This window comes from Alligator sinensis, unplaced genomic scaffold (genome assembly GCF_000455745.1).
Source record: "Alligator sinensis unplaced genomic scaffold, ASM45574v1 scaffold250_1, whole genome shotgun sequence".
NCBI lineage: Eukaryota > Metazoa > Chordata > Crocodylia > Alligatoridae > Alligator > Alligator sinensis.
The window spans coordinates 1,298,579-1,325,264 of NW_005841888.1; the positions used below are offsets into that span (position 1 = coordinate 1,298,579).

Consider the following 26,686-nt stretch of genomic DNA (forward strand, 5'->3'; position numbering starts at 1 on the left):
AAATCGGTCCAGATCTGTCATTCTTTCATCTTATATCTGACCCAAAGACTCCAGTTGAACTGCTCATTCCAAAGGCTGGTGGCTTAAATAGGGCATGATGAAAGAGGAATTCCAGATGACAAGGTGTAGCTGTGTACCTGCATACCCTATCCCACCAATTGCAGTGTTGCTATTACATTTAATAGGGGTAGGATCAGTCCATAAATGTGCATAATATTATCCAGCCTGAGGCTGTTACTTCAAACTTCTGTCCCATTATTCATGATAGAGACCCTTCCTGTGAAAAGTATCTACCTTTTCTTCTTCTTGAGCATATTAGTAGGATTCTTTCACTCCTAACTCTGTGAAATAGTTAAATTACCCTGCATAGTGATGAACTGTTTTTTGGAAGCAGATACGTGTGCCATCAGAAGTAGTTCTGTGATACGGACATAAGATATGGACTCCAAGGAGAAGGTGATAGGTAACAGGCAGCTTGAGATGCTCTTGGTAACTGTCAAAAAAATCAAATAGAAGGCAGGGTAGATTTGTACCTTATAGACTAACCAAAGTAGATGTACACACACGTACACACACGTATGTATAGCACAAGCTTTTGTGAGCTCGTGCTCACTTCATCAGATCTGTGATGTGCACAAAGCTGTGTATAAGACAGAAATGGAAATACAGACGCAGAAGGGAGGGACAGAGAAGAAGAGGGGAGAGCAAGGTGTTGGGCAGTGCTGGGAGAAGCAATATCTGCTTTGATTCCACTGACTGGGATGCCCACCTTAGGGATCTGGAGCAGCGATTCCTACAATTAGAAATACATATCCAAAACTGTAGCCACTAAAATCAACAAAGCCAGACTCAAACCTCATTCTGACCTGCTATAATTCCAACCTGAGGACAAGGACAATGGAGTCCCTCTGGTCGTCACCTAGAGCGGGGGTTCCCAACCTTTTTAGATCACAGACCAGTAAACCACGGACTGGAAGTGACCATGGACCAGCAAACTGAGGACTGGCAAACTGCAGTCCGGAAGCGACCGGCATACTGCGGAGCAGCAGTCAACCCTTTTTTATACTCAGTAACTAAGATAAGCTTGGTATGTGTTATTTTTTCATTTGATGGGTTTTTTTCATTGATTTAATTTGATTTGGCCGCGAAGGGTTGGCTGCCATTCCACAGGAGGGTTGGCTGCCAGTCCGTAAGTGACCAGCATACTGCAGAGCGATATACTAAGTATAAAAAAGGGCTGGCTGCCACTCCGCAGTATGCCGGTCACTTCTGGACTGGCAACCAACCCTCCTGCAGACCAGCAACCAACCCTTTGCGGTCCCGTACCAGGCCGCAGACTGGGAATCTCTGACAGAGTCCCCTGGCTTGAACACCCGAGACACATCATTAATGACCTCCAACCCCTCCTGGAAAAGGATGTCCATCTCAAAGCAGTCATGGGGGAAAAACCTGTCCTGGCTAACAGACAGGACCCCAACCTCAGCATTTCTCAAGCAACAGGCTACCTAACTCCCAGTCTCACTGAAGCACTAGGCCTTGTAATGGACCCAGATGCCTTCGGTGCCCCAACATCAATATAGCCATATCATAAATACAGATTATAACACCCAGACTTATTTTCATACCAGTATTTATTATGGAAATGCAGGAGCAGCCGAAGACAGCACACATTTCAGATATTCAGACACGCTACTTGGCAGTCCCCGTGACTGGGGTAGTATGTAGAAGGAGATACAATAGTTTAACCCCTAACCAAAAGTATTCACCAAGCCTTACAGAATTTAAATGAGTTTTTTTCAAAAGTTTGAGTATTGAAAAAGTAAAATAACTCTGGTATTATTTAGATGTTACAATAAAGCTATTTAACCTGTGGAAAGCATAAGCTTACTTATATGCCTGTGACACTCTTGAGTACTATATATATTTATTTTAGAAGCAATAAAAATTCTTGCTCTATGTACTTTTCATATATCACTCTGCATGCTAGTAAATACCAAAGGTGGTTTTATCTTTAAATTCACAAATGGTGTTATGTGAAATTAAAGAAATACTATAGCAATATATTGCAAACATTGCTTTGTCATTCCTTCATATGACCAATGTTTAAATTAACTGAATTAAGTTAAAACCTCTTAAATATATTGCAGCAACTGAAATCTGTCCTTGCACACAGGAATTCTGTACCTTACTAATATTACATTTGAATACTTAAGTTCTAACACCTGATTAGTAAATCATCATCAGGATCAACCTGGGTTTTTTTCTAGGGTGTTGTTACTTCAATTATTCTCACAGGGCACCATAGCAAATCAATAAAAAGTTATCTGCTGTATGCTGTGTGTGGGTGTCCTGCTGTACAGACCAAAGAGGTGGCATTGTTCCTGCTTCCAAAGAGTGTATACATCAAATGAAAAAAAATAAGAACACATACAGAGAAACCAGGCTGCATCTGGTAACAGGATTCACCACAGGAGCTGGATTTACTCACCAAGTAGTCTGCACATACAGAGGGAGCTGGACTACAGAATGGGACCTCAGGAGGTCATCTAGTCCAAACCCCTGCTCAAAGCAGGGCCTTCCCCAAGTATATCACCCTCTTAAAAAAATTTAAAAAAGTAGTCACCAAGGATGGTCATACCAGAAACTTATACATGTTTAGAGCACAGTCCTGCAAACATTGCCTACTGCCCACTGACTCAGCCTTGTGACAAACAGAGCTCATACAGAGTGGTTGCAGAAGGGGACCCTTTCCTGTTTCTCTTGGTTCTTTTCCGACACCCACCACTGTGGCAAATGAGCACCTCCCAAAGGGCCGAAATGTCTAAGTGAGATATGCTAGGGTTCTCCTGACTGGCTGCACATCAGAATGTTAAAGGGGAAACAAGCAGGATGGTCTGTAGAAACTCAGAATTTCCATGATATATAGTGCTGGTAAGTTCTTATTAAAAACTCTATTTCAGTTATGTTTCCTAACACACTTTCAGATTACCGTTGCTTCAGATACAACAGGCCTTAAGTCAGACCTAAAACAACATCATTCCCTTGTGAGAATCCAGAATGGGCCAAAACAGAACCCCAGAGCTGAACTCCCTGGAATTTTATTATGTGGAATTGAAACCTTCTGGAAAACTAAGTGCCCTAGTCCCACCTCTCCTTGGAACAGCTCTCTGGTATGTGCCTGTCTATAAAACCATAATACAGACATCTGAGAAACAAAGCAGCCTGTCAGTGAAAAGGAGAACCTTAGTTTGCTGAAGAGCTTCCTTACATTTATACCAGAACTTTTCCCAAGTTCAGAGGAGCAATTTGTATTGATTTTTGTTTAAATTGTTGTAGGAAAACCTTCCATTTACTATTGCTACATTCTCTTGAGGGCACAAAACATTATTTACTTGCTGTTATTAAAGAAGACTACTTTAATGGAAGGGATGATGCCACAGGAAATGAGGCTGGGTGAAGACTGCTGTAAAATAAATCCATCAGATGAAAGCAATGAGAAGAACTCCTATGAAACAGAGCTCACTTGTGAGAGGAGATGGCACCATAAAAGTTATACCATAACAGCTGTTGCCCCATTTTCTACCTGAGTGGCAGTCTGTCATTGATCCTGAAGCACCAATATAGATTTCTGTTACTGTCTCAGTGACATTCTGGCTCCAAAACCATAAGGCCACTTAAGTATCCAGCTCTCATCCTTCGCAGAAATGCAACACAAAAGGAACAATATTGGGTAAAGGACAACAGAAGTTATAGGCTGGAACACAAGTTACTCTTACAATTGGTGTCCTGATTTCACAGCTGTTTAAAAAGAGTACTCTGTCTTTAAGCTCCAGTCGCAGGACTGAGTAACAAAAGTTTGCTCTTCATTTAGTCTTTGATGGACAATTGGCAAATCCTTCTTTTTTTTTTTTTTATTACACTCTTGTTAGAATGCCAAGTTTGAAACTACTGGGGATTTGTATAGTTTCCAGTGCATATGGAGAGGGGGTAAAGGGAAACGTCACTTGAAAGAGATACTTGGTGTCTAGCATCAGCTGTGGCATATCTTCTCGATTATTTAGCATGGCCTGAAATCAGAACAGAGAGGGTCAGGGAAAAGGTCTAATGTTTCAGAAACAAAGTAACAGAAGACAGTTTTGTTACTGTAATTCTAAATTATTTCTAAATTATTCGCTTTCATATCATTCTTTTCTTGTCCCTTACACAGGAGAGCAGTAACTGTATCATGCTTTGAAAGGAAGTCTAGTATGAACACTTAGCAAAGTAAAGAGTGTGTGGAAAATCCACTGTAACTTGAATGCATAAGTGGAAACAATTTATGGATCTTACCTGTACTTTACGAACAAATGCTGGGGCCACTCTTTTCTCAAAGTCATCTATAGGAGTGTATGAATTGAGGATCTTTACTATCTGTATAAATTAAGACAGACTTGCTTAATGTTTGCAATCCATGACACAAAAGAGTAATAGATTCAAGTGAAAAGGAATGAACATTATGTCTTCATCGATATTTAACTGACTGAAGTCACAGTAAGCATTTTTTTTTTTTAAAGAGGTAGATTTTTTTCCCCCCAGGAAAGTAGTGAATGTTACAAGTGTGATACCTGCTAAAGCTTATCTCCAAAGAAAAGGAAAGGATCCTGGAGAACAGAGAAGAGGACAGAACTGAGAGCAAACCTAGACATGGAACAAGGTGAACAGGCAGCCATGACAGAACAAGACAGAGAAGCTGAATATGCAAACAAAGAAATCAAGACTCACAGCCTAGAGTGGGATATAGTGGGCTGGAGCACTTGGAGACGTTGTATACACAAAGTGGAAGGCTGAGAGCTCTGGCAAAAAACAGAGAATGACAGTAGAAAATGACACAGTTCATCACCTGCACAGTGGACAGGGATGTACAGCATTCACATATTTCCTTGGCATCATCATCTGTGATCTTGTTGACCTGAAGGAGCCAGGCTGCCTGAGAGAGAGGCTCCAGGGTGTCCTTGGCAGTGCTGTTCTGCAAATTCTTTTCTTTAAGCCATTCTTCTAAGTAGCTGATATTGCATCTGGAGTTAGGGCATAAATAAGCATAGAATTGTCAGCTTCCCCTCACAAACTAGTCAGGCTAAACTAACCCAGTAATGAATGACGATAAAGAAACACTGGAGGATAAAGGCACACACGACTGTCTGGTTAAAATTCATACACATTAGGTAAAAAATGATATATAGACACCTAAGATTATTAAAGAAATTAAAATCATTTAAAAAATCTAGTTTAAATTTGCACCATTTTATCCTGTTTATTTTCTGCATTTCATATAGACTGCACTAGAAAAGATGACTCCCCAGTTTCACCGCTAGGCTACGTGTAGCCCTATCCTATCAGGAGGTTGCAACAGTACTCAAAATTCCTTTCCAACTTAACTCTTGCAGTTCTTTTGACAGCAAAGAGCTGATGATCGTTGCACCATTTGGGTCAAGTTCTTTTGAGTGATGATCTAGAGCAGGGGTTTTCAACCGGAGGTACACGTACCCCTGGGGTATTTGTGATAGCCTCCAGGGGTACTCGGCAGCAGGGGACCCTCCCCGTCGACTGGCTGCTGGGGGAACCCCATTCCCCCCCTCGATTGGTCACTGGGGGGATCCCCCCCTTCTGGTCTGGCTGCTAGGGGACTCCTGCTTTTTCGACCAGCTGCCGGGGGTACACTGACCAAAAAAAGATTGAAAACCCCTGATCTAGGGTAAACATCTCCATCTTTGCCATTTCCCTGAGTCATCCAGAAAAACCCTCTCACTACTGATTTTCTTTTGTTCAGCCTCCAAACTATCTAGTGCAGGGATTCTAAACAAGAGTATTGCAGCACCCTGGGGTGCCTTGAGAACCTTTCAAGGGGGCCAGAGTGCCAAGCAATGTTAGCACTGTTACATGTGCAAACGAGCTCCACAAGATAAACCCAGAGTTTCAAGTATAATTTACAGTGTTAAAAACATTCTGACCAAGTTTTCGTCTTTCTGAGTTTTTTTTGCAACAGAGAACTTTTTTTTTTTTTTTTTTTTTTACTACAGAAAAATATTAGTGAAAAGTAAGAGCTGGCATTTTCCAAGTGGTGCCTTGAGCCTAAAAAGGATGAGAACCACTCGTTTAATGGCCTGCAAATTAACTTTCTCTTTTGCAAAAAGTAAGATCTATATTCTCTTCAATGCACATGTTAACAAGGAACTGTGGAGGCTCAGGAGAAATCCTCAGTGGTTTTGTCCTGATGCCTGTCTAATCAGTAAGTAAAGGAATTCTGCTTCTCTCTGTTTACTAGTTGGGGAATATTGTTTCTGCTTTATGCAATAAAATCCACTATGATACATTTCTATGCATGAACTTGTATAATAAAATCTCTAAACATATCCCAGGGGGAAAGACAACAAAGTCTCCAGATTTGAGCATGTGGCCTTTCACCCTGCTGTGAATGATATTTATTTTGTACTTCACGTAAAGCATAAATTTAAATGGTCATAAGTACCATAACATGGAGTATTTTGAGATGAGAAAATTCAGAGATAGGACAGTCCTTGTCCAACTAGAGAGTCAGAACTGGTTGTCACCTCCCACTGGAATATTTACAGGGCATCAAATAACATAATGAACAGCACTACAGTGTAGTAAACAATCCTCTCTCTCAAGTGAGCACTTGCTGAAACTTTATTGGCTTTACCTTATCTGCATTCCTTTCCTACAAGAGCACATGTCCTTGCGGAGGAAGAGACTATTGAGGGTGACAGCTCCAATGAGAAAGAAAAGCTGTTTCACTGCCTGCTTTAGAAGCTCAGAGTCCAAGCCATTCTGGCACATCGTGCTATAAAAATAGCTGAGTTGTTGCAGGATAGAAGTCATTGTGTAGGCATCTGTGTCATCTATACTAGAAGAACGTTTACGGAATCCTGTTGGTTTTAAGCCAGAAATTCCCTGAAGACTTTCATATTCAAGCATGCCTGGCACTGAAAAGACAACAGGAAAACCAAAAAAAATTAAAGCTTGTTGGTACTCTAGTAATGATGGAGAAAGAGCATGTGTATGAAAATTATGGGCATGCATGTTTTCATGATAAATCTCAAGGCCCTGTTATCTCAGTGTGGTATTCCAAAATGGATGGAAGGCAATGTTATCTGCCCCATGCAGCATCCCCGCCACCTTCTCTGGATGTATCACTGCAATTTGTTACATAGCAAACTAAAATACATTGGATGCATTTTACTTTGCTACATACAAAGTCATTTAACATGAAATACACTGCTGCACATGTACACCATGATGAAATTAAAACATAATACGCCACCACAGGTGTAAACAGTGAAGTCTTTTAAGACGGTGAAAAAGGGCAATTAAACTGCTTAAAAGGCCAATTTCATCATGTGTACAAGCTCCTGTAACTTCCAGAAGCCATTTCTTGCCGTCTGTTGTTAACATTTTGGTGAGAGGTAAAAGTCTGCATTACAACAACCTTAAATTAAAAGGGGTTTTGTGGTATCACAAATAATTAGAGAAGGACAAGAAAAAAAAGCCACTGTGTAACAACAGAACTGCTGCAGTCCTCAAGAAGAAAATCTGAAACCTACATTGAAAACAGCAATACAGAAATGGAACACACTGCTGCTTCATAACTGGTTGCCTGTATGGCCAGTTGGAATAGAGTCAAGATAGAGAACTGCAGGGCAAATGAAGAAGGGGAGACTTGGAAGGCAGGTGTTCCTTAAGGAGTCCCCCCACCTGTAGGAAAATGATACTAACCAAGCCCCCTTCAACCCTCTCAAGCATTTTTAACATGTTTAATTTCTACATCTTTGATTCCACTCCCAGTAACTTTCTGCATTCCAGGGGCCTGCTCCACACTGGGAAAAACTGCTATAAGGGATAATGCATTTTCAAAACTTCTGGTGATATTCCAGTCAATAAAACTCTGTGTAAAAAATACACATATGTATATATAAATACAAATGTATATACACATGCACATGGAGTGTGTACATACCTGTATTATAAACAGCATTTGTGCATGTAGGTTGGACAGCACTTTTACCTGTCCCTGTGTTCACATACAAGATTTATTCAAATACCTAAGAAGCTATTAGTGGATTTATTTTCACTGAATTTTTTTCTTCCCTCTTACCTATCATTGGCTGAATGTTGTTCTCCATTACAATGATGAATTGGTGATAGATATGAATGGCCAAGTCACTAAGTATCTGTCTGTACTCTGAAAGATCAAAATGCTTCAAACAGTTCTTATTCTGACGGGGAGTGTTGTGCTTCATGAACTCCTGAAAGCACATTTTAAACCGATAAATACTAAAAATCATCAGTACCAATACATTTTAAAGTGCTGTATGTGAACTAGATAAGCAAATTCTGTATGCAAACAGATACAAAATAAGTCAAAACTAATTAGTAGTTACTACTAGTCCTGAACATTATACACATATATTTCTAGTACTGCTCACTTGGTATGCTGCAATGCCTGCTGAGGCCAAAAGAAAGACCGACACAGATTTTAAGGGATTTGGATCAAGCTCTAGATTCACATGAAATGCATGAAATTCATTCTTCCCTGCTTCGGAGAAAAGTTAAAAGGCATCTATTCATGACTGTAAAATGTTCTGGGTCTTGTATTTTGTATAAAGCGAGCTGCCACTTCAGAACTCTGGATTAAAATACATCTCTCCCAAAGAATACTTAGTTCATTATAGAGCTACTTTAAAGGAGCAAACTTGCACCCAAGCCTGGAACTACTGTCTAGGATCAAACCTACCTCCAGGTCTGCAGTGGAATTGTGGAAAAAACCCCCACTGCACTACTTTCAGTTGACACTGCCTCTTTCCTACTGCTTCAATAGCTTAGTGAACAAAATGGCCACAAGGGGGAGTCCAGTGGTGTCCATACAGGTCTTCCGGGAGTGTGTGTATGCATGGGGGGGCAGGGGGAAAGTGGCACTTTAATGAGAGCAGCTCTGAGAGTCGCTTTAACTAAAGTGCCCAGAGTGTTACGCGTATCAATGTCCCTGTCTTGAAAAATGGTGACGGAGATGCTTTAAAGCTCACTGAACAAGCTTTAGTTAAAGCGCCCTAGCCGCCATTTGTCAGCATGGGGACACTGATCCATATGACGCTGAAGCGCACTAAATACCATGCTCCAGCAGAGTCTGCTCCTAAGTCCTGTAATTACAGCACGTCGGAGCAGCTTCACTGCACATGTATAGGTGCCTCAGCAGTTTATATAATCACATACATTGAGTTCTAAAATCATTGTTTTTAATTTGCAGTGGTTAAGGCGAATACTGCCTTTAGATAGAATCCATATGGGTTTATATCTTTCTCCCATCAAATATGCTTAGAATTTGGGGTTCATACTAACCCAGGAGCGGGCAATTATTTTGACTGGAGAACCACTTAACGACTTCTGGTGAGCTGTAGAAGGCCACAAGGGTAGCCCCACCTCTTGGCACCTGCTCCACCCCCTCATTGCCATCCTGGGACTGGAAATCCCACCCCTAAACCCTGACCTTTGCCACCAGAAATCACATCCCTCCCCTTCCCCAGAAGTACTCCTTTTGGAAGGCGGGTTTGCCACCTTGGAACTGTCACAACCCAAGGGTGTGATTTTTGTTTGTGTGCGCTTTGGCACTGCTAAATTATTTCCTGCCACTCGTAGCTTTCTTTGCAGGGTGCATTTCTAGGTTGCAAAAGAGAAATGCACGGTGCAAGGAGTTCCCGCCATTCGTATACAAATTTGTGTCCCACTATTGGCCAGTTCTAAATTATTCCCACGTGGCGGCTAGTGATTGGCCTGTTAGCCGTATAAGAGGCTTGAGCGGTTTCTGCCCAAGTTGGAGAACTCCGAGGAGAACCCCGCAAGGGAGGACTCCACAACCATCTGGAGGAGGAGAACTTCACATCTCGTGAAGATCTCTAAGCGCTGCAGAGCCTATCGGACCCAGCGTGTATCTCAAGAAGGCTATAGGGGTCTGATCAGCCTCTCGCCTCTCCCCGTCACCGCCTGATCCCTCAACGTACCCTTCCCTGCGCGCAAGTTCCACGGAGCCTAACAAACTTCATGCGAGTGTATGCAGAGCTCTTTGCTTCGAGTTACTTTCTTCGGTTGACATGACGGGCTCGCAGTTTAGAGCTTTCAACTGGATTGGGCTAGAAGGTTCACAGGAAGGAACTCTAGTCCGCCTCTCTTCTTTTCTGTCTGTAACTGCAACTCAAGCAAGTTTTCCTGCCTGCACCGCGACCATCTTCGGTGTAAGTAAAATAATCTTTAATCAACCACTAAGCTTCCGTGCCTAATTCTAGCATGCCGCCTGCCTTCCCCGACCCGGCGTGTCCGGGCTGCTGGCCACAGCCCGCCGCACGAAAACCGCCCCCCCCGAGGGCCTCGGACCGCTCCCGGCCCGCACAGGAACCAGAAAAACAGTAACTCGTATACTAAAAATTGAACATCTACTATAGCATATTGTAAGTTTATTTAAAAAACGAGTTTTGTCCTGATTTGTGTGTGTTTGCATAGTGTATCTAGAAGTAATTGCATCATAGTTCAAAATAAAATCTTACTCTTGTATATTGTGCGGGGGTATGCATGTGTGTGATTTCTGGATGGGGTTTGTGAAGGGGTGTGGGTCTTGTTGGGGGTCTATGGGAGGTGTGGCATTTGTGGTGGGGGGAGTTCTGGGAATGTGTGAGGGTGGGTATGGGGTGTGTGTGGACTTCAGCATCATGCACCCCCACCTCCCCACCTGGCATGGTGCACAGCCCCTGCTGCTGGCAGCAGCAGCAGCTGGCAGCAGGCCCTTGAGGCGCTTTGGCCTGCAGCAAGCAGAGCCCCCTGGCGACACATGCTTCCAGCTGAATCCTAGGAGCTGCACATGGCGGCACAGAGCCACTCTGGCTTGGCCCGCTGGTACACTTCTTCAAGCCAGACTGGGCTGGCTCGGTGCCAGTACATGGGGCTCCCAGCACTACAGGCGGGAGCCACACGCCATTGGGCCGGGTTGGCGCTGTGCCTCCATTTGGGGTTTCCAGCACTCCAGCAGGGAGCTGCACGTGGAGGCATGGAGCTGCCCAGCCTGATGGTGCACAGACCGGGAGTCATGGGGAGTTGTAAGCCATAGGGCCAGGTTGGCTCCATGCCTCCATGTGCGGCTTCCCACTGGAGTGCTGGAAGCCTCATGTGGAGGCATGGAGCTGGCCCAGCCTGATGGCGCACAGCTCCCAGCTGCTGTGCCAGAAGCCCCATATGCTGGCAGGGGGCCAGTCTGGTTTGGTTCGAAGGCACATGCCAGTGGGCCAGGCCGGGCGGGCTCCATCCTGCCATATGCAGTTCCCAGGATTCAGTTGGAGCCACATGCCACCAGGGGGCTCTGCCTGCATTAGACCAGGAGTGCCCAGAGGGCCTGCCACCGCCGGCAGGGACTGTGCACCATGGCAGCGGGGCCCACACCCACACACAAGTCCCACCCCCACCCACCCCTCCTGCAGGCAGGAGCTCCCCTCCCCACTCACTAGCTGTCCAGTCATGCACCATAGTGCTTGGTGCCTTCACACGGGGTTCCCAGATGGAGTGCCGGACACCCCACAGAGCCCACTCGATCCAGTGGTGCACAACCTCTAAAAGCCGCCTCCTCTAGCTGGTTTTCAGCAGGCAGCCTTGGGCCGGTACTAATTGTTTTTTGGAGGGGCCCCGTGGGCCTGACAGAATGGCCTGGTGGGCTGGATCAGGCCTACATTTTGCCTGCCCCTCTGCTAACCACAGAACTCAAAATGAAACAGCTGAAAAAAATAATCTTCATCTGGTTTTCACACTGAACCAAAGTAAAACTGAATATTTTATTACTCTTTCCTGGGGTTTCTTCTTTGATTGCATTCTAAATTTTAATCTTCCTCAGTTATCAAATGGCAACAATATCTGCCTGAAGCAGTAACAATTGAGTGAAAGAAAGGGTGACAATTATTTTTGATACAAATAACTGCTCTTCTGAGAACCTATTTATATTAAACTGAAGATGAAACTAAGCAGCACTCCCAAGGTAAGTTTCTTTCTTTTGCTTTAATACTATTTTAGCGTTTTAACATTTTCTTAGGCTCTTTTGGAATATTAGGTCAATTCCATTTTATTACACATGTAAGCCAACATCACAACTATTAAAGAATTTGAATTTCAAATAAATGAGTTTCAGATATTTCAGTGAAACAGCCTGGCTGATGACTCCTGTCCAATTTGGTTAGGAAGTTAAATGAAATTATATAAAACAGAAAGTAATGAAACGATTCCTACCTCTTCCCCACTATACTGTTTCAGACTGTTAAGGAAATAGTATGTATTGGAGAGCCAAAAAGACATCATTTCAAAATCTTCAATATGTTCCTAAACAATGATAAGCAAAATCTTTTAAACAAATATAATCCTTAAAATCAAAAGAGGGTTAGTACAATAGTCTCATACTACAGTAAAGGAACTTGACAGTCTCTCTGAAGTACTCTGTACTTCAGTAATGAAATCTTCTCATTTCCACATCACAACATACTTAGAATTATTTAAATTGAATAGTACCATGGGGTGGCTAGACAATGTGGATGAGACATGTTTAAAAGAAGCTTAAAAACAGTACTGCAAGAATAGGGGGCTTCACTACAAAAAACTGTATATAAAGACAACTGAAAGTAAACTATTTAAAGGGGCCCATCTGAAATTCAGAAGCAGAGCCTACACAAGTCATAGCTGTAGGTAAATATGGTTTTTGTTGGCAAGTTAATTACATGCTTTTCTTGGGACGTAATCAATACAGAGGCATGAACAGTAACATGAACTGGTTTGTAAATGAGTTGACAACACATCCCTACTGCAAACATGGTTGCATAAATTGTGGTTTGCTCACACCTCTGTTGGAAAAAGAACCAGGATTTTGCTTTACTGAATCACAAATTCACAATATAATATTGAAAGAATGACATGGCTGACTTTATAGTACATATGAATCAACAGACTGCTGATCCTGGCTTATAGCATGGCTTTATCAGTGGACTGATCTTCTAGGATTTAAATGCATTAAGTGCTTTATTAACAAGAACCATTTTAAAAAGCTAGTACACTCTTCAAACATAATGCAAATACCACCTAATATTCCACACAAAAGAATCCAGAATCAAACACACACATTAAACAATTTTTGCTGCTTTCAGCAATTTTTACTCTGGCTGAAAACATGGGCAACCTTAACATATTTAGCAACTGTTTTTTTAGATATCCAGTAAAGTATAACCTCATAAATCTGGCAAGCTGGGGACCTAGCACCTGCCGGAAATTTGAAAATTCTGGATTTTTGAATGAGTGAGGCTGGGGCTGGGAAAGGGGCTGGGGGAGGGGTGCGGCACAGCAGGCAGGTGGCATCCTCGGCTCCCAGGGCTGCGGCAGGGAGCAAAGCAGAAGGAACTGTAAGTGGGTGCAGGGCTTGGGGGTGTGGCTCTTACTGCTACGTGCACCCCAGAAGGGCTGCGGGCTCTTCCCAGGAGTGTGCCAGATGACAGCAGGCTGCCACCTGCCCCAAGCACTGGGAAGAACCTTGGTGCCGCAACTGGCTCCAGCCTGCAGTGGCAGCCTGCTCTCTGGTGTGTAGATCCAGGGGCACACGCCCCCCAGGAAGAACCCAGCACAGCCCCACAGCCCTCCTGCGGTGCACATAGCAGCAGGAGCTGTGCCCCTGCCCTGCACTCCGCACCCACTTACAGTTCCCTCCACTGTGCTCCCTGCTGCAGCCCCGGGAGCCGACGATGCCACCTGCCTGCAGTGCCGGGTTTTTGAGAATTCCAGAATTTTGAGTGCCGGATTTATGCGGTTATACTGTATTCAGAAAAATTATGGCTCAACCTCATCAACCGTCTGGGATAAGGACAAACAATCATCATGTGTGTACTGAGCTCAGAGCAGCACAAGAAGCATGTAGCACTACTGCAGTGCTACTATCGTTAAAATATGACCAACAATAATCTTCCTAACAGATGAAAACTCAAGTGTTTTTCCAGGCATCAAGTGTGCACATTCTATACTTTTTAGATGCATTGACAATGAAACCTACAAAACAGCAAAGTGCACAAGAAATATTTTTACCTTAATAACTTGCTTGATCCCATTAATGGTTATGTTCATGAAAGATTTCAGCATATCAGCATCATTGAGATAGTCTGCATATCTCACACACATAAATAGGATGTGAGCTGGAAGACCTGGTATCATATTTACTACCACACCACGTGGCTTTAGATCTGTGTAAAACAGAGTCATTGAGCAGTCACTATTTATAAGAAAATACAGCGATCCCATCTAGTTATTATTCAAAAGGTAAATGGCTTAAATTAATTAAATACGGTATGAAATCACACTCAATAACCAAATTATGAATTGATTATGATACCATATCTTCCCATTTACGGTATTTCATATATAAGTAATATAAGCTTTGCAGAGCCACAGAGGAAATTCTGTGATAGTTTATAGAGTACAATGTCTCTTGTAAGTGGATACTAATAGCAATTCAATAGGTCAGAAAAGACAAATGATATTTCCAGGCAATAGAGATATCAACCATTCTTGCATATTTGTTAATGGGAGCAGTGAAGATCATGGGAAATTAAAAGCTTAAAGCAAGGATATAGGTTTTATGGTAAGATTTAAAGGTTGGAAATTATTCAGGAGGAAGGAAAAAGGTCATGAAGGAAGACATAAGTGAAAGTGCAACCCTTAGAGTAGAGAAAGTTAGGGAAGGAAATGGGTTCATACCCATTGACTGAAAGGGGTCGATGCTGTGGGACAACAATGGGTCAAGCCCACACAATACAGATCACAACTAGATGTTATATCCACACCACGGATGGATGAGAAAAGATAAGCCAGGGGGTGAGGACTAGATATGAGATTGATAACTTACAAAGTAGACCTGGAATCAAAAGAAATTCAGGGTCCTGGAGTACTTCTGAGATTTCTAGTTTCAGAAATGAACAAAGATGAAGAAAGATAGTGGAGTCAGATTGAAACTCCAATAAAGCACTTCTGCCCTTGAAACATGAATCAACCATTAATAGAAGTATGAAGCCCCTAGGAGTAATGTTAGAGTTGAGAGAGAAGGGAGGTAAGATCAGAGTTAATAACGAGATAAATGAAACACAAAAAGCTGGAATTTATTTAACCCTCTATAACTAAATATAATCAAAACACTACTGAAATACCAAGAATTAGATTTTGAACAATTCTTCCTTCATCTTCCTTTTTGTATTCCATCATTCCAATGTATTCTTTAGGTGCTGCTGGCACATGCAGTTCATTGGCTGTCAAACACAAAAATACTGTTACTTGTAGGTAAATGTTACAACAAATTATTAGAGAGCTGCAGTTCTTACTGTAACAAATACAGTGTAGTTCCCATTTGCAAAAATACCTTCAGCTTATGGGTCCAATTATTATTGGCAAACACTTCCCCACAGAAAAAAAAAATCTTACTTCACTACTTGCAATACAAAGACAGAAAGACACTAGTTACATATCTTAATATTAGTCAAGAATGGGCTAAAAAATGGAAGAAATTATGACATTTTGAATTTCAAAACACTGTGACCAACACACATTCTCATTCTTACACTATGCCATCCATTCAAAATTATTTTAAACTGTATGAAGTAAGTCCTACCCTTTTCAATAGTTTTGGTAAGAGTCTTGATCTGATCCTCCAGTTTCTTTATCATCCTGTCTTTCATGTCTAGCTTTTCTTCAAGCTCCTACAAAATCAAACAAAACGAGTCAATGAATCTGTAACTACCTGTAGTTCTTTAAACAATGCCTTCCACTTCTGTATGTAATTTTGTACCTGTGCACTGGGGGTGGGGGAGGGTAGGAATATTAGTATCCAGTGATAGCTCATGGAGGCAATGCACATTAATCAAACAGAACAGAGGGACTGCATGGAAAGCTCACACAACAGTGGCATGTTTGCCATTTAGGAATGGTGGCCTGGATCTGCTGTAGCAGCAATAGGGTCGTGACCTTGTCCCTTTCCCCATTCAGATATCTAATGCTGCTGCTGGCTTTAGAGCTCCTCATTTTTTGTACAGACACAACACAAGGAGGGAACATGTGCCTGGCCCAATATAGACCTGGAACAACCCCTGCCCATTCTCTTGTCCCTTTGTACATTTGTGCAGTGCAGGGAAGTGTCTAGTTCATACCCCAGAATCTTGGATTTCTTTTCCTACTAACACTCTGCTATGGATTCTGAAGAAAACTTTGCTTCCTCACCATGTTTTCCACAGCAAGGCGAGATGCCTCCTGCCTCTCTATTTCATTTTCAGGTTGTTTCTTTAAGTGATTGTTTGTCTCCTGAATTTCTTGGCTTGTGGCAATCAGCTTTTCTTTTTCTTTTGTGTATATTTCATTCTCAGCTTCCAGTTTTCTAGAAATCACAAAAAGGTCTTATTCTTTTCTTATCCTTCTTCCCACAAGGTACAATATTGCTAAACAACAGGTTAAGTGTTCTTTCCCTCTGGGGCACCTATCAAGTTACCAGAAGTACTTTCCCACAGAGTCCCCCAGGAATGTATAGTGATTCTTAAATAAAATTCCAGCACTTAAAGATTTAAATTGTCTTTGGCCATCCAACCTGTGGCATGATATCCATATTTCTCAAATACTGTATTTACTCACTTCCAAGACAAAGTTTTTTTCCCATTTAACAGGGCGGGCCCCTTGTCTTAGAATGGATTACAAGGGTGGTGGGCCAGCAGGTGGTTGCTCTGGCTTGGGCTCCAGCCCCTATCTGGACTTGGGGCTGTAGCTGCAACCGCTACCTGCTCCCCTCACCCACCACCTCTACAACCCTCCATCTCCTCCCATCCCCACTGCCTCTGTTCCCCACCTGCCCCCTTACCCTTGGTCAGTGCCAGCAGACTGTGCACACTGCAGCCTAGGGCACTGAGCACAGCCCCAGCCCAGCCCACTGCAGCAGCCTGAAGCCTGCACAGCTGCTAGCGGGCTGCGCTGGAGCTGTGCTGAGTGCCCTAGGTTAAAAAGGGACAGAGCCCACTGGCACAGTGTAAGGGTAAGGGGTGGGGGGGAGAATAGGAAGCAAAGGCTGGTGGGGAGGGAGAAAGAGGGAGCAGAAGTTGGGGGGAGATGCAGGAGGGGGAGCAGAGACAGAAGGGGCTAGAGGCTGGGGTGGTCAGGAAGGGAACAGAGGTGGCAAGCACAAGCAGGGGGAATTCCTTGACTTTCCTATACCACCTGCCTGCCCCCCTGCAGTGGGGAGGATGAATTCAAGACAGTCCTCTAATAATTATATTCTATACATGGGAAATTATAACAAATTAATACATTTTCCATCTATAGAATCTAATTAGGTGTGGGGGGGAAATCATCTTACATTTAAGTAAATAGGGTAGATTTTTTTTTTTTTTTAAGCAAAACAACCCCAACAACGATAACAAAAAACACCACCGAAATAAATACCACTCACCTCCTTGGGGTTCCTTCCTTTGATAGATTATGATGCAACTGTTCAGATATTCCTTCCATTTTTCCTGTGATAATTTAACAACAAAAAAATCAAAACAAAAAACCCAAAACAAACCCACACAACAAAATCCACATAGGGGAGCAGCTTCTTGACTATGTTAGCACTTTATTATGTTAGAGGATTATGTTATAATATTAGAACATTAGTATTTATAAGGAAGTATGAATCACTTCCTATTTCATCTACTGAAATTGGATTACAAAGCAAATATTGCATTAAAAAGTCCTTTCCTTACATAGCAACAACTTGATATTAGTTCCAGTATACAATGGGAGTTGAATTCACATAAAAGGTACAGAACTGAACACTACATGGTAAATACCATAGAACATCAGAGCAATTTGCAGTGAATATGGCATGTAATTAAAAGTTAAATAACTGATTATTTCTACCAATAGTACTCCAATATGATTACTAAATGGCCCAGTCATTTGTGGCACTACTACAGCAATTACATTTAGCAATGAAGCCTCACACAAATGAAAAACCTTTGCAGGGTACTATGTAACTTATGCATGGGGGAAACTAGGAAATCTTTCATTACTGTAGGCAAAATCATGAGGGGAACTGTCTACTGGCCATTTGTGACTAGATTACAGATCATTAGGGTATACTTATGGAGCACAAAGTAGTGCTGCACAGAGACTCAGTCTAGCTCTGAATGAGCTAGCTGGGGTTCTAAAAACAATCTAGCTATGCTGGTGCGCTGCTCTGTCCAGGCTACTTGCTAACACAGCTTTAATGCTTTTCATACCTGCTTAGTGCAAAGATCACACAAAAATAAACTGTACTAACACCTTACATTTTCTTTATATAGTTTCACATTTTATTAACAAGGGAAAAACACAAAACCTGAGTTAACAAAATGTTATGCTTGAGATTTTAAAAGCCAAAACCCTGAAATTCATTTTAGTAAGCTTCAGGCTTACATTGAGTGCTTGCAAGCCTGGGCCCCACATTGGTACTTTACCTTTCATCTTTGCAGTCTGTTCTTGAAAGCGGTTTTCAAGATCCATCTTTTGGTTTTGCAGTTCAGAAATCTGCTGTTTAAGGTCTGGGATCACCTTTAAAGAGAAAAAACCCATGAATAATTTAATTTCTAAATACTTCACTGACATATATGTCCAGTCTTTGGACTCGTAAGTGATGTTTGTAATTTACTAGCTACTTGTTGTGTATACAACTGCCCTCTAGTGGACACAGTATCAAACCTGCTCCAACATGTATAAAGAGGATATAAGACTTAAAAGTCAATTGACATATAACAGAGAAAGAACCCCCTTTAGCTTAATTACTAGAGGTCTGTGCTATTTAAGCTAGAGATCTGGAATACTATCTAATAATGTGAAGGATCTATGAGAATACTGATGGCTATGTATATGCAGCTACAGAGGATATCATTATGGACTGGGGCTGGACTCGATGATCTTCCGAGGTCCCTTCTAGCCATAATGTTTATGAATCTATGACTACCTCCAACTATTGGATTTGAACCTTTTTTAACTTTGCTGTTCAAATAGCTGTTACAATGAAAAAGTTCACAACTTCCACATAAAACAACAAAACAAATTTCTGCCCATCTGTTCCAGGTACATGTTACACATTGGACAGCACTTTTCAAAACTAATAGTGGGAAAACCCCACTGTTTTGCCTACAAGTCGCATCTGAATTGTTTCCTAAATATCATTTCAGTATGACAGTGATTGCTTGGTATATACATCTGTAACACAGTAAGGTCAGCAAGCAGTATAGTATGTCGCAATTCTGTTTTATTTGGCTCAGCACTGGGAAAAATGTTATATTAATAGCTTAATAGCTATTTATTGTTTTAATAGTTTAATGAAGACCATTTAACAAGTATGATTGATAGACAAGATAAATCTTTTAAGGGTATTAAAAGAAAAAAAAATTGCCCAGTACTACTTGAATCTTACCATGTTTTCTGATGTTAGCCTGCTGACTTCGAGCTGAATACTGTCATTTATGTCATTTTCCTCCCTAAATAACTTTTGTAAATGGTTAATTTCTTGACTGAGATGTTCAACTTTAAAGTTCAAAGCTTCAATCTCTTTTTCATAAATGTCTTTCTGAGACTGGAAATGACTTTCCAATACTCTGTTAAAAAAGAAAAATGGAAACCACAGGTTCATATAATCTTGGTGCTTTCTCTTATGGTTAAAATCAAACCAAAGTAATAATAAGACACTATGTTAGCATCCAGTTATATCTGGCGAGCGCACAATCTGTACCTCCATGGAACTTGTGTAAGCACAAGATATCCCAAAATATACATTTTGTTTCATATTATGAGGGGTTAGTTTGGGTAGTTTTAGCCGTACGGGGTGCTGACAGACATGGGGAACAAAAAACCCCAGAACTGCATTCTACTGAAAGCAGCAGCCCGTTACTTCGACTTGGTTCTGCAGCATCTGTAGATATCAGGTGCTTCAGTAGTGCTTTTTGATGCTTTTAGCTAAGGCTGATTCAATCAACTACTAGAATTAAGCACCAAAAAGTCCCCACTAAAGCATCTAATCTCTACAGACAATGAGAAAGTGGGTGCAACTAATGCACTGCCTCTTTTGGGCATGCGCTGGGCTCAGTGTGGGAGCATGCCAAGTTAAAGTAAAGCACTGTTTGTTTGTTTTTTCCATGTCTGTAAGCAGCCTTGAATATTCAGTTCAAAACTGTTCAATTTTCTCATTTGTCCTCATCTCAGCACTCATGCAATGTACTATTTAAGTCTTTAAGGAATGGGGATTTCCTTTAACAACCTTAGAACCTCTTAAGACAGACATGCAGATACATAAAATCAGAGAAAGTAACCAATTTGAGGTGGATTAAAGTGTAAGAAAGCCCTAATTACATTCACTGTGGTTTCAGCCCAATACATATGGGTCTGACAAGTAACAATGCAGTTTTTGTTGAAACTTGGTCATAATTCTTTCCCTTTTCTACCTGCACAGTCCTAAATAGGATCTGTGTGACTAATTTAAAACAGAAAATGCTCTCTTACATACAGTATGTCCACCATAAGAGTATGAGCACCTTATACCCAGTGGCTTTTATAGTGAATGGTCTCATCTCCTACCAAAAAATGAGGATTTATACGGATTTTCTCATGCAGCTCCATAAAAACTCCTCTATTAAAAACACCCGGAGGGGGTTTCAGTGCTTGCTCTGCATAGAATACTGCTGTAAAATGTAATTGCCTCAATGTTTATAATGTCCAATTCTGCAAGTCTTACTCACATAAGTAATCCTTTATTCATGCTGCCCTACAGTTCTGGTGCAGCTCGGGCTGCTGCTCAGGTCTTTCCCTTTTAGATCTCTATGCTCTTAATTTTGTCCCAGGCAATGTTTCATTTCTAAGCCTCCCTGATTCATGTCCTCAGTGTAGAATTTTTCAATTATACGCAAATGGGACCATGCAACCCAAATGCCCAAGGTCCCCTCAACTCAAATTTTTAGGTAACCTTTCCCAGACCTCCAATATTGTGAGCAATCTAGTTAACAGCATTCATATGACAGCTGAAGAAACTTTATGAGGATTCCAGAAACCAAACGCTCCTTAACTTTAGATGGCACAAAAAATAGGCAGATCTAGACAATATAATGCATATCTACATGCATTTCCCTGCCTTGGTTTCTTCAGCACTCAAGTGTTCTTTACACTTAGGTCAAAGCCTTCAAAAGGAGTTTAGGATTTCCTTCTTCTTTTGGGTCAATGAGCTTCTATGCAGCCAGTTTCTTTGCATCATAGCTGCCCCAAAATTAAACTGGAGTCCTTTGCTATGAAAAACTGACATTCTGTTTATGTCTTCTGTCCTAGCTTTCTATATCTCTCTGAGTCCTTCTGAAGTCTCCCAAGTTTCCCAGCCCTACACCTTTTTAAATCTCATGGATCTTTTTCTGAAGAAATTCCATTGCTCCAAACCCCATCTCTTCAGACAAACTTGGCAGGAGTGGTATTCCCAAGCTTCAGCATCCAACTATCTAAAGGTACTTCAACCCTAACCAGTTATTTGACAATGTTTGGTTGTGTGTTATACTATGTTTTCAACTACTTTTAAGATAAGCCATATTACTGCCCCTTGCTGTCTCCTCTGAACCCCAGAGCAAAATGATGAATATGTATTACATGATTAAGCTAACCTTGTTGCTTTTTTCAGGCCCTCGTAAGCAAACCAGATTTCTCCATCTTCATTTAAATGTTCCAAATCTTCTGTAGAGAGCCTAGAATGCACAACAACAACAATTGTAGATGACTAAAGAAATTATGTTTCTTAAAATCTCTGAAGTCTGCTTTATTTAACCCCCCCCCCAGAAAAAAAAAAAACCTAGGAAAATAATCAATAGGTTACCTGCTTCTTACATCTTCTAAGTCATAGCTGTCAAGGAGTTGTTTTGCAACTTCTGACATTTTCTCTGAAAATAAAGTTTCTTTTTAGATTTTAGATTACCTGTGTCCCAGGAAAAATCAAATCAGCCTTTAAAAAAAAATCAGGTTCTATGCTTGGGACAAATAGATTTAATTGGGAAATTCAATCCAGATGCTTTGTTGAACCCCTTGATACTTGTGGATATCTAGAAAAAAGCAGCTTTGGCAAATGAACCCATGATTTGCCCTTTCTGTCAAAGGTCAGCAGTATATGTTAATGAGGGCTGCATCATCAAGACATCTGGTATTGCATCTAGTGCAAAATGGCGGCACAATTATACAATGGTGTTTATCACAAAGGCCACAATTCAATAGAGTACCTAAGTTCATTCCTAACTTTAAGCAACAAGTAGTCCTTTTGACTGTAATGAAACTACTTGTGTATTTAAAGCTAAGCACATATCTAAAATTACCTTGCTGAATTAGGACTAGAGAGTGTATCTATGTTCTGTGAATTGTACTGGATACTTATTTCTAAGTGAAGATTAAATTGTAAGTTTGGGTTAGTTTAAAGCACTGAATGGTATGAATGGTGTTTTGGAAGGACCTTTTCTTTCCTTCTCTCCCCCAGTGCAACTGAACACCTGAGCTAACAGCACCCACATTTAAATGGGAGGGAGTAGAAAGTATTGTTCCCAGTGAGAGGGTCTTTGTATTAACACTCAGTGTTCATGCTGCAAGACTCACCTTGTTGCCTCTGGCTCTCTCTTAAGGAGGAAGATGTGACTGATGATATGTAGTTCATTCTAGTTGGGAAGGGGCTTTGGGACTTTTTAAATGGTCTGAGACAGTTCTGATCTCTACTTGTGCTTTTCTAAAGTACCTTAAAAACCTGACAGGCACCACTGAACAAATACAGGATGAGGCAATTAAATGTTATGCTGCTCTTGCAAATTCCCCGAGTTGGACAGTAAGTAAACTACCTCTCATCTCTCGCTTCTGGGATTGGGCCTGCTTTTCCACATCAATTTTCTGTGCCTGAAGCAGTTCAATTTCTTTTTGCAATTCAGGTATTATCTGAAATAGACATTGTCTTGATTAGAATTTTTTTTTTTTTTTAGAACGAGACAAAATTGAATAAGATAAAGATGGATGACAGATGGTCCAGATATAAATTAAATCATATGGAATATTATGATTTAGAGCTGCTTGATCAACATTTTACAAGACAATGTTCTATTTAGGTCAGCACTCTCTTAAACATTCCTCTAAATGGGAGAACAGAAATTTAAGATTTGACATAGCCATATATATTTATATAGTCTAAGCAATAATATTTGACACTAAAAAAAAGATTTTGTTGTTGCTGCTGTTTTTCAGCAGAAACAAAGTTTACAAATGAGACTAGATTACATTTAGAAAACACCTGCCTAAGAAAGCAGTACCTTATTCCATATGGAAATTCATACATTTTAATGGACAACTGCTTAAGCTCCAGTTTCAGTCCTTCAGGAGGCACAGTTCTCACTGTTATGTGTTTATTGTAAGGGAACCATGATGTAACAAATGTTCTTTTGTACAGGGCAATAAATTATGACTTTTTTCTAAAGTCTGACATTATATTGTGAGACTTTTCTTCAAGTGCAATTTTCATACTTTACTTCCAATAAATTCACTAAGTAGCTGACATTTAAAAAAAATAAAAGTAACAGTATTTTTTTTTTTCTGTACTAAAGTCAAAAGTTAAAACATGCTATTATGACATCATACAGATTCAACAACTAAAAGTTGTTTTAAATCATGTTATAGATAAATCTACCCAGCAAAAATAGAATTTTCTCATCCACTCTTTGTTTTATGTAATGAAGATTCTGACTGGAATGGCTCATCTCAGCACTGTTTGCTGGATGCATTTACTTACCTGCAACTGTTTTGTAAGCTGTCCTGCTTCCATTTTTAAGCCATCCTGAATAATAAGTTCTTGCTGAATTTGATGCTGTAGTTGAATTTTCTCTTCTCTGAGAGTCTTAATTTCCTCCTTCAGTGATTCGATTTCTTTTTCATAGTCTTGCTTCTGATTTTGGAAGTTTTTCTCTAGTATTCTACTCAGAATCAGAGAGAAAATGCATTTTATATTTTTTCATCTCTTTGGTTTGTTTGTTTTATTTTTGACTGGCAGCTTTAGAGACTGAAAAATGTTTTAATGAGAGAAGAGTTAGGCCTATACTGACCCCTTGTGAAAATAATTCCACCTAGATTCCTAGAACTATCTACAGAATTGATCAGTGAAACCCCCTGGCCTCCTTCCTCCACTGCCCACCTAGATATAGGAGACCTGAGGTAAAGGGCTCAGAAGTATAACATTCCCTATGCCAATTCTTGAACTATGCTCATTTCAAGAATCCCTGCGCTTTTTGGTAGCTTCCTCTGAGACTCAGGGGGAGCAAGGGGAGAACCAGAGTGGCTTCTAAGACAATAGGGTAGTGGGGAAAATGGAAACCTGGAGAAAGGTCACACAACTTATTTCAACCTGACCTGTAGCTTGACTCAGATACATCTAAAAAGAACCAGCTTTTGGAGACAGTGAGTATTTCTTGCATTTAAGGGACATTTTTTATTTGGTACCTTAAGCCCTATAACTTATGCCCACAGAGGTGGTATTCAAAAACATCTGGTTCATAGATTTCATGTGAAATCTATGAACCAGATGTTTTTGAATACCACCTCTGCGGGCATAAGTTATAGGGCTTAGATTCATAAGGTCTGTTTTCAAGCAACAATAATTCAAAGCATCATAAACTGTGAAAAAGCAGAGTTTTGTTCCAAAAATGCAATACTGTACGGAAGGAACCTTTTCTATTATCAAGCAAATACCCATTATTTCTTTGACTGTATAGATGAGCTGCTAAAGAGAATAAGAAGGAAAGCTGGTTGTGGACACAGTACATTTATAACCTGTTTCCCCAAGACCAATCTTCTCTTCTGTCCTCCACTTGATTTATGTGGCTATAATCTGCTTCCCCAAAACTATATTAAACTGCATCTCCAGAGAGATTGTTATGATTAGAATCTCTTCTTGATGGTCAAAAGATTGAAACAGAACACAATTCTAGAAGCAAAAGGATTCCAGTTCTACAGTATAATTTCCTACATGTGACTGGCCCATTTTCAAGTTTTTATCCTCATCTTTGCGGAATCGTAATTTCCTACTAAAATAAATATATACTGGCCATGTCTACACATGCACCTAACTGCAGAGTAGACTAATTAGCTATGGAGCATCACCATCTACACGCGCAACGGTATTAGGTAAAATAAACTAATTAATGTCACTGTAAGATAGTATTGGTGGGGACAGTAGAGAAAACCCTCGCTATTCATGGGTTTGGCATTCGTGAATGCCGAACCCGCATTTTAAATACACTTTATACACTTACAGGAGCTCCGCACTTGCTGCCACTGTGCTCCCACCACTGCACTCCCACTGCTGGAGCCGTGCCCTCCAGCCCTTCCCCCGCCCCCCAGCTGCTGGGGGCACTGCTTTCATGAACACAGTACCTTATTCACGGATTTTGCCATTCACAGGGCATATTGAGAACGTATCCCCCATGAATGGCAAGGGTCACCTGTACTATCTAACAATGGGGGAATTTACTGCATATGTAGATGCTGACCACGGGCATATATTGCTGCAGTCTCAGACACGTGTATACATGCTGTGACACATTGTGTGACACGTGTAATTGCACGTGTAGATGCAACCACTGCTATAAATCCTGGAGTACTAAGAGATGCATATTCTTATGCATAATACATTTATTTATATTACAAGGAAAAAAAAGGCTGAGAGAGTAAGAAAAATGTAGGTTTAAAATATCTAAATTATATTTCATACATTCTTTGTTTTTCTTCTTTTTGTACATCAGCAAACAGTTGTCTGGTAAGGTCATCCATTTTATCTGTGAAAAAATAATTCCATATCTGAAAGTTGTTTCATATGACAATGAAGTAATTAAAAATGAAGAATATAATTTTTTGTTCTAGTAACCAGTTTGGATACTTTAGTTTAGAATTAAACTCTTTCATATCACATACAATCACACTAATCTTGAGAAGTATCACTATAGGATAAGCATGTTCTGCAACATAAAAATACTCCTAATTCTAAAATATACTTAATGATTTTGATCCCATGCACTACTCACTGAAGTAAACTAGGATACTTCAGAACAACTGATCAAGATAATCAAGGAAAGGCAAGAGTTCTGAAGAAAATGCTTATGCTCTTTCAGAGACAGTAGACATGGATGAGAGGAGAGCATCTGTTACTACATAGACAAGGGGTGGGCAAAATGTGGCCCACAGGCTGGATGCGGCCCGCCAGTCCATTCTATCCGGCTCATGGGGCCCCTAAAAAAATTTAGAAAATTAATATTTATCTGCCCCTGGCTGCGTGTCATGTGGCCTTGATGGCTTGCCCTCAGTAAGAGGGCCTCTGCCCAAATAATTGGATGGAGGATGGGAGTCACCTCCAAGGAGGATTATTCTGCACTGGTCTGGTCCTGTAGGGAGCATACCAGGAAAGCCAAGGCTGCAACTGAACTCCAATTAGCTTTGAGCATCAAGGACAATAAAAAGTCCTTTTTCAGATATGTGGGGAGCCAGAGGAAAAGCAGGGGCAACATTGGTCCCATGCTGAACCAGATGGGGCAAC

General features: G+C 41.0%; 1 protein-coding gene across 1 annotated transcript in view; it reads right to left on the reverse strand.

The window, feature by feature from the left end:
• Nucleotides 1–1,630: 1,630 nt before the first annotated feature.
• The window catches only part of MYO5C (myosin VC), a 70,871-nt gene continuing 45,815 nt past the window's right edge, over nt 1,631–26,686 (reverse strand). Inside the window, exons 25-43 of the mRNA XM_025197011.1 lie at nt 25,868–25,931; nt 23,894–24,074; nt 22,956–23,049; nt 21,956–22,019; nt 21,747–21,827; nt 19,526–19,706; nt 18,561–18,654; nt 17,531–17,594; nt 16,318–16,471; nt 15,713–15,800; nt 15,255–15,353; nt 14,957–15,010; nt 14,140–14,294; nt 12,310–12,399; nt 8,150–8,300; nt 6,698–6,980; nt 4,880–5,054; nt 4,330–4,410; nt 1,631–4,067 (exon numbers count right to left, since the gene is read on the reverse strand). Coding sequence (XP_025052796.1) covers nt 3,915–4,067; nt 4,330–4,410; nt 4,880–5,054; nt 6,698–6,980; nt 8,150–8,300; nt 12,310–12,399; nt 14,140–14,294; nt 14,957–15,010; nt 15,255–15,353; nt 15,713–15,800; nt 16,318–16,471; nt 17,531–17,594; nt 18,561–18,654; nt 19,526–19,706; nt 21,747–21,827; nt 21,956–22,019; nt 22,956–23,049; nt 23,894–24,074; nt 25,868–25,931 — 2,306 coding nt within the window. The 3' untranslated portion in view covers nt 1,631–3,914. The remainder of the gene's footprint in view (nt 4,068–4,329; nt 4,411–4,879; nt 5,055–6,697; nt 6,981–8,149; nt 8,301–12,309; nt 12,400–14,139; nt 14,295–14,956; nt 15,011–15,254; nt 15,354–15,712; nt 15,801–16,317; nt 16,472–17,530; nt 17,595–18,560; nt 18,655–19,525; nt 19,707–21,746; nt 21,828–21,955; nt 22,020–22,955; nt 23,050–23,893; nt 24,075–25,867; nt 25,932–26,686) is intronic.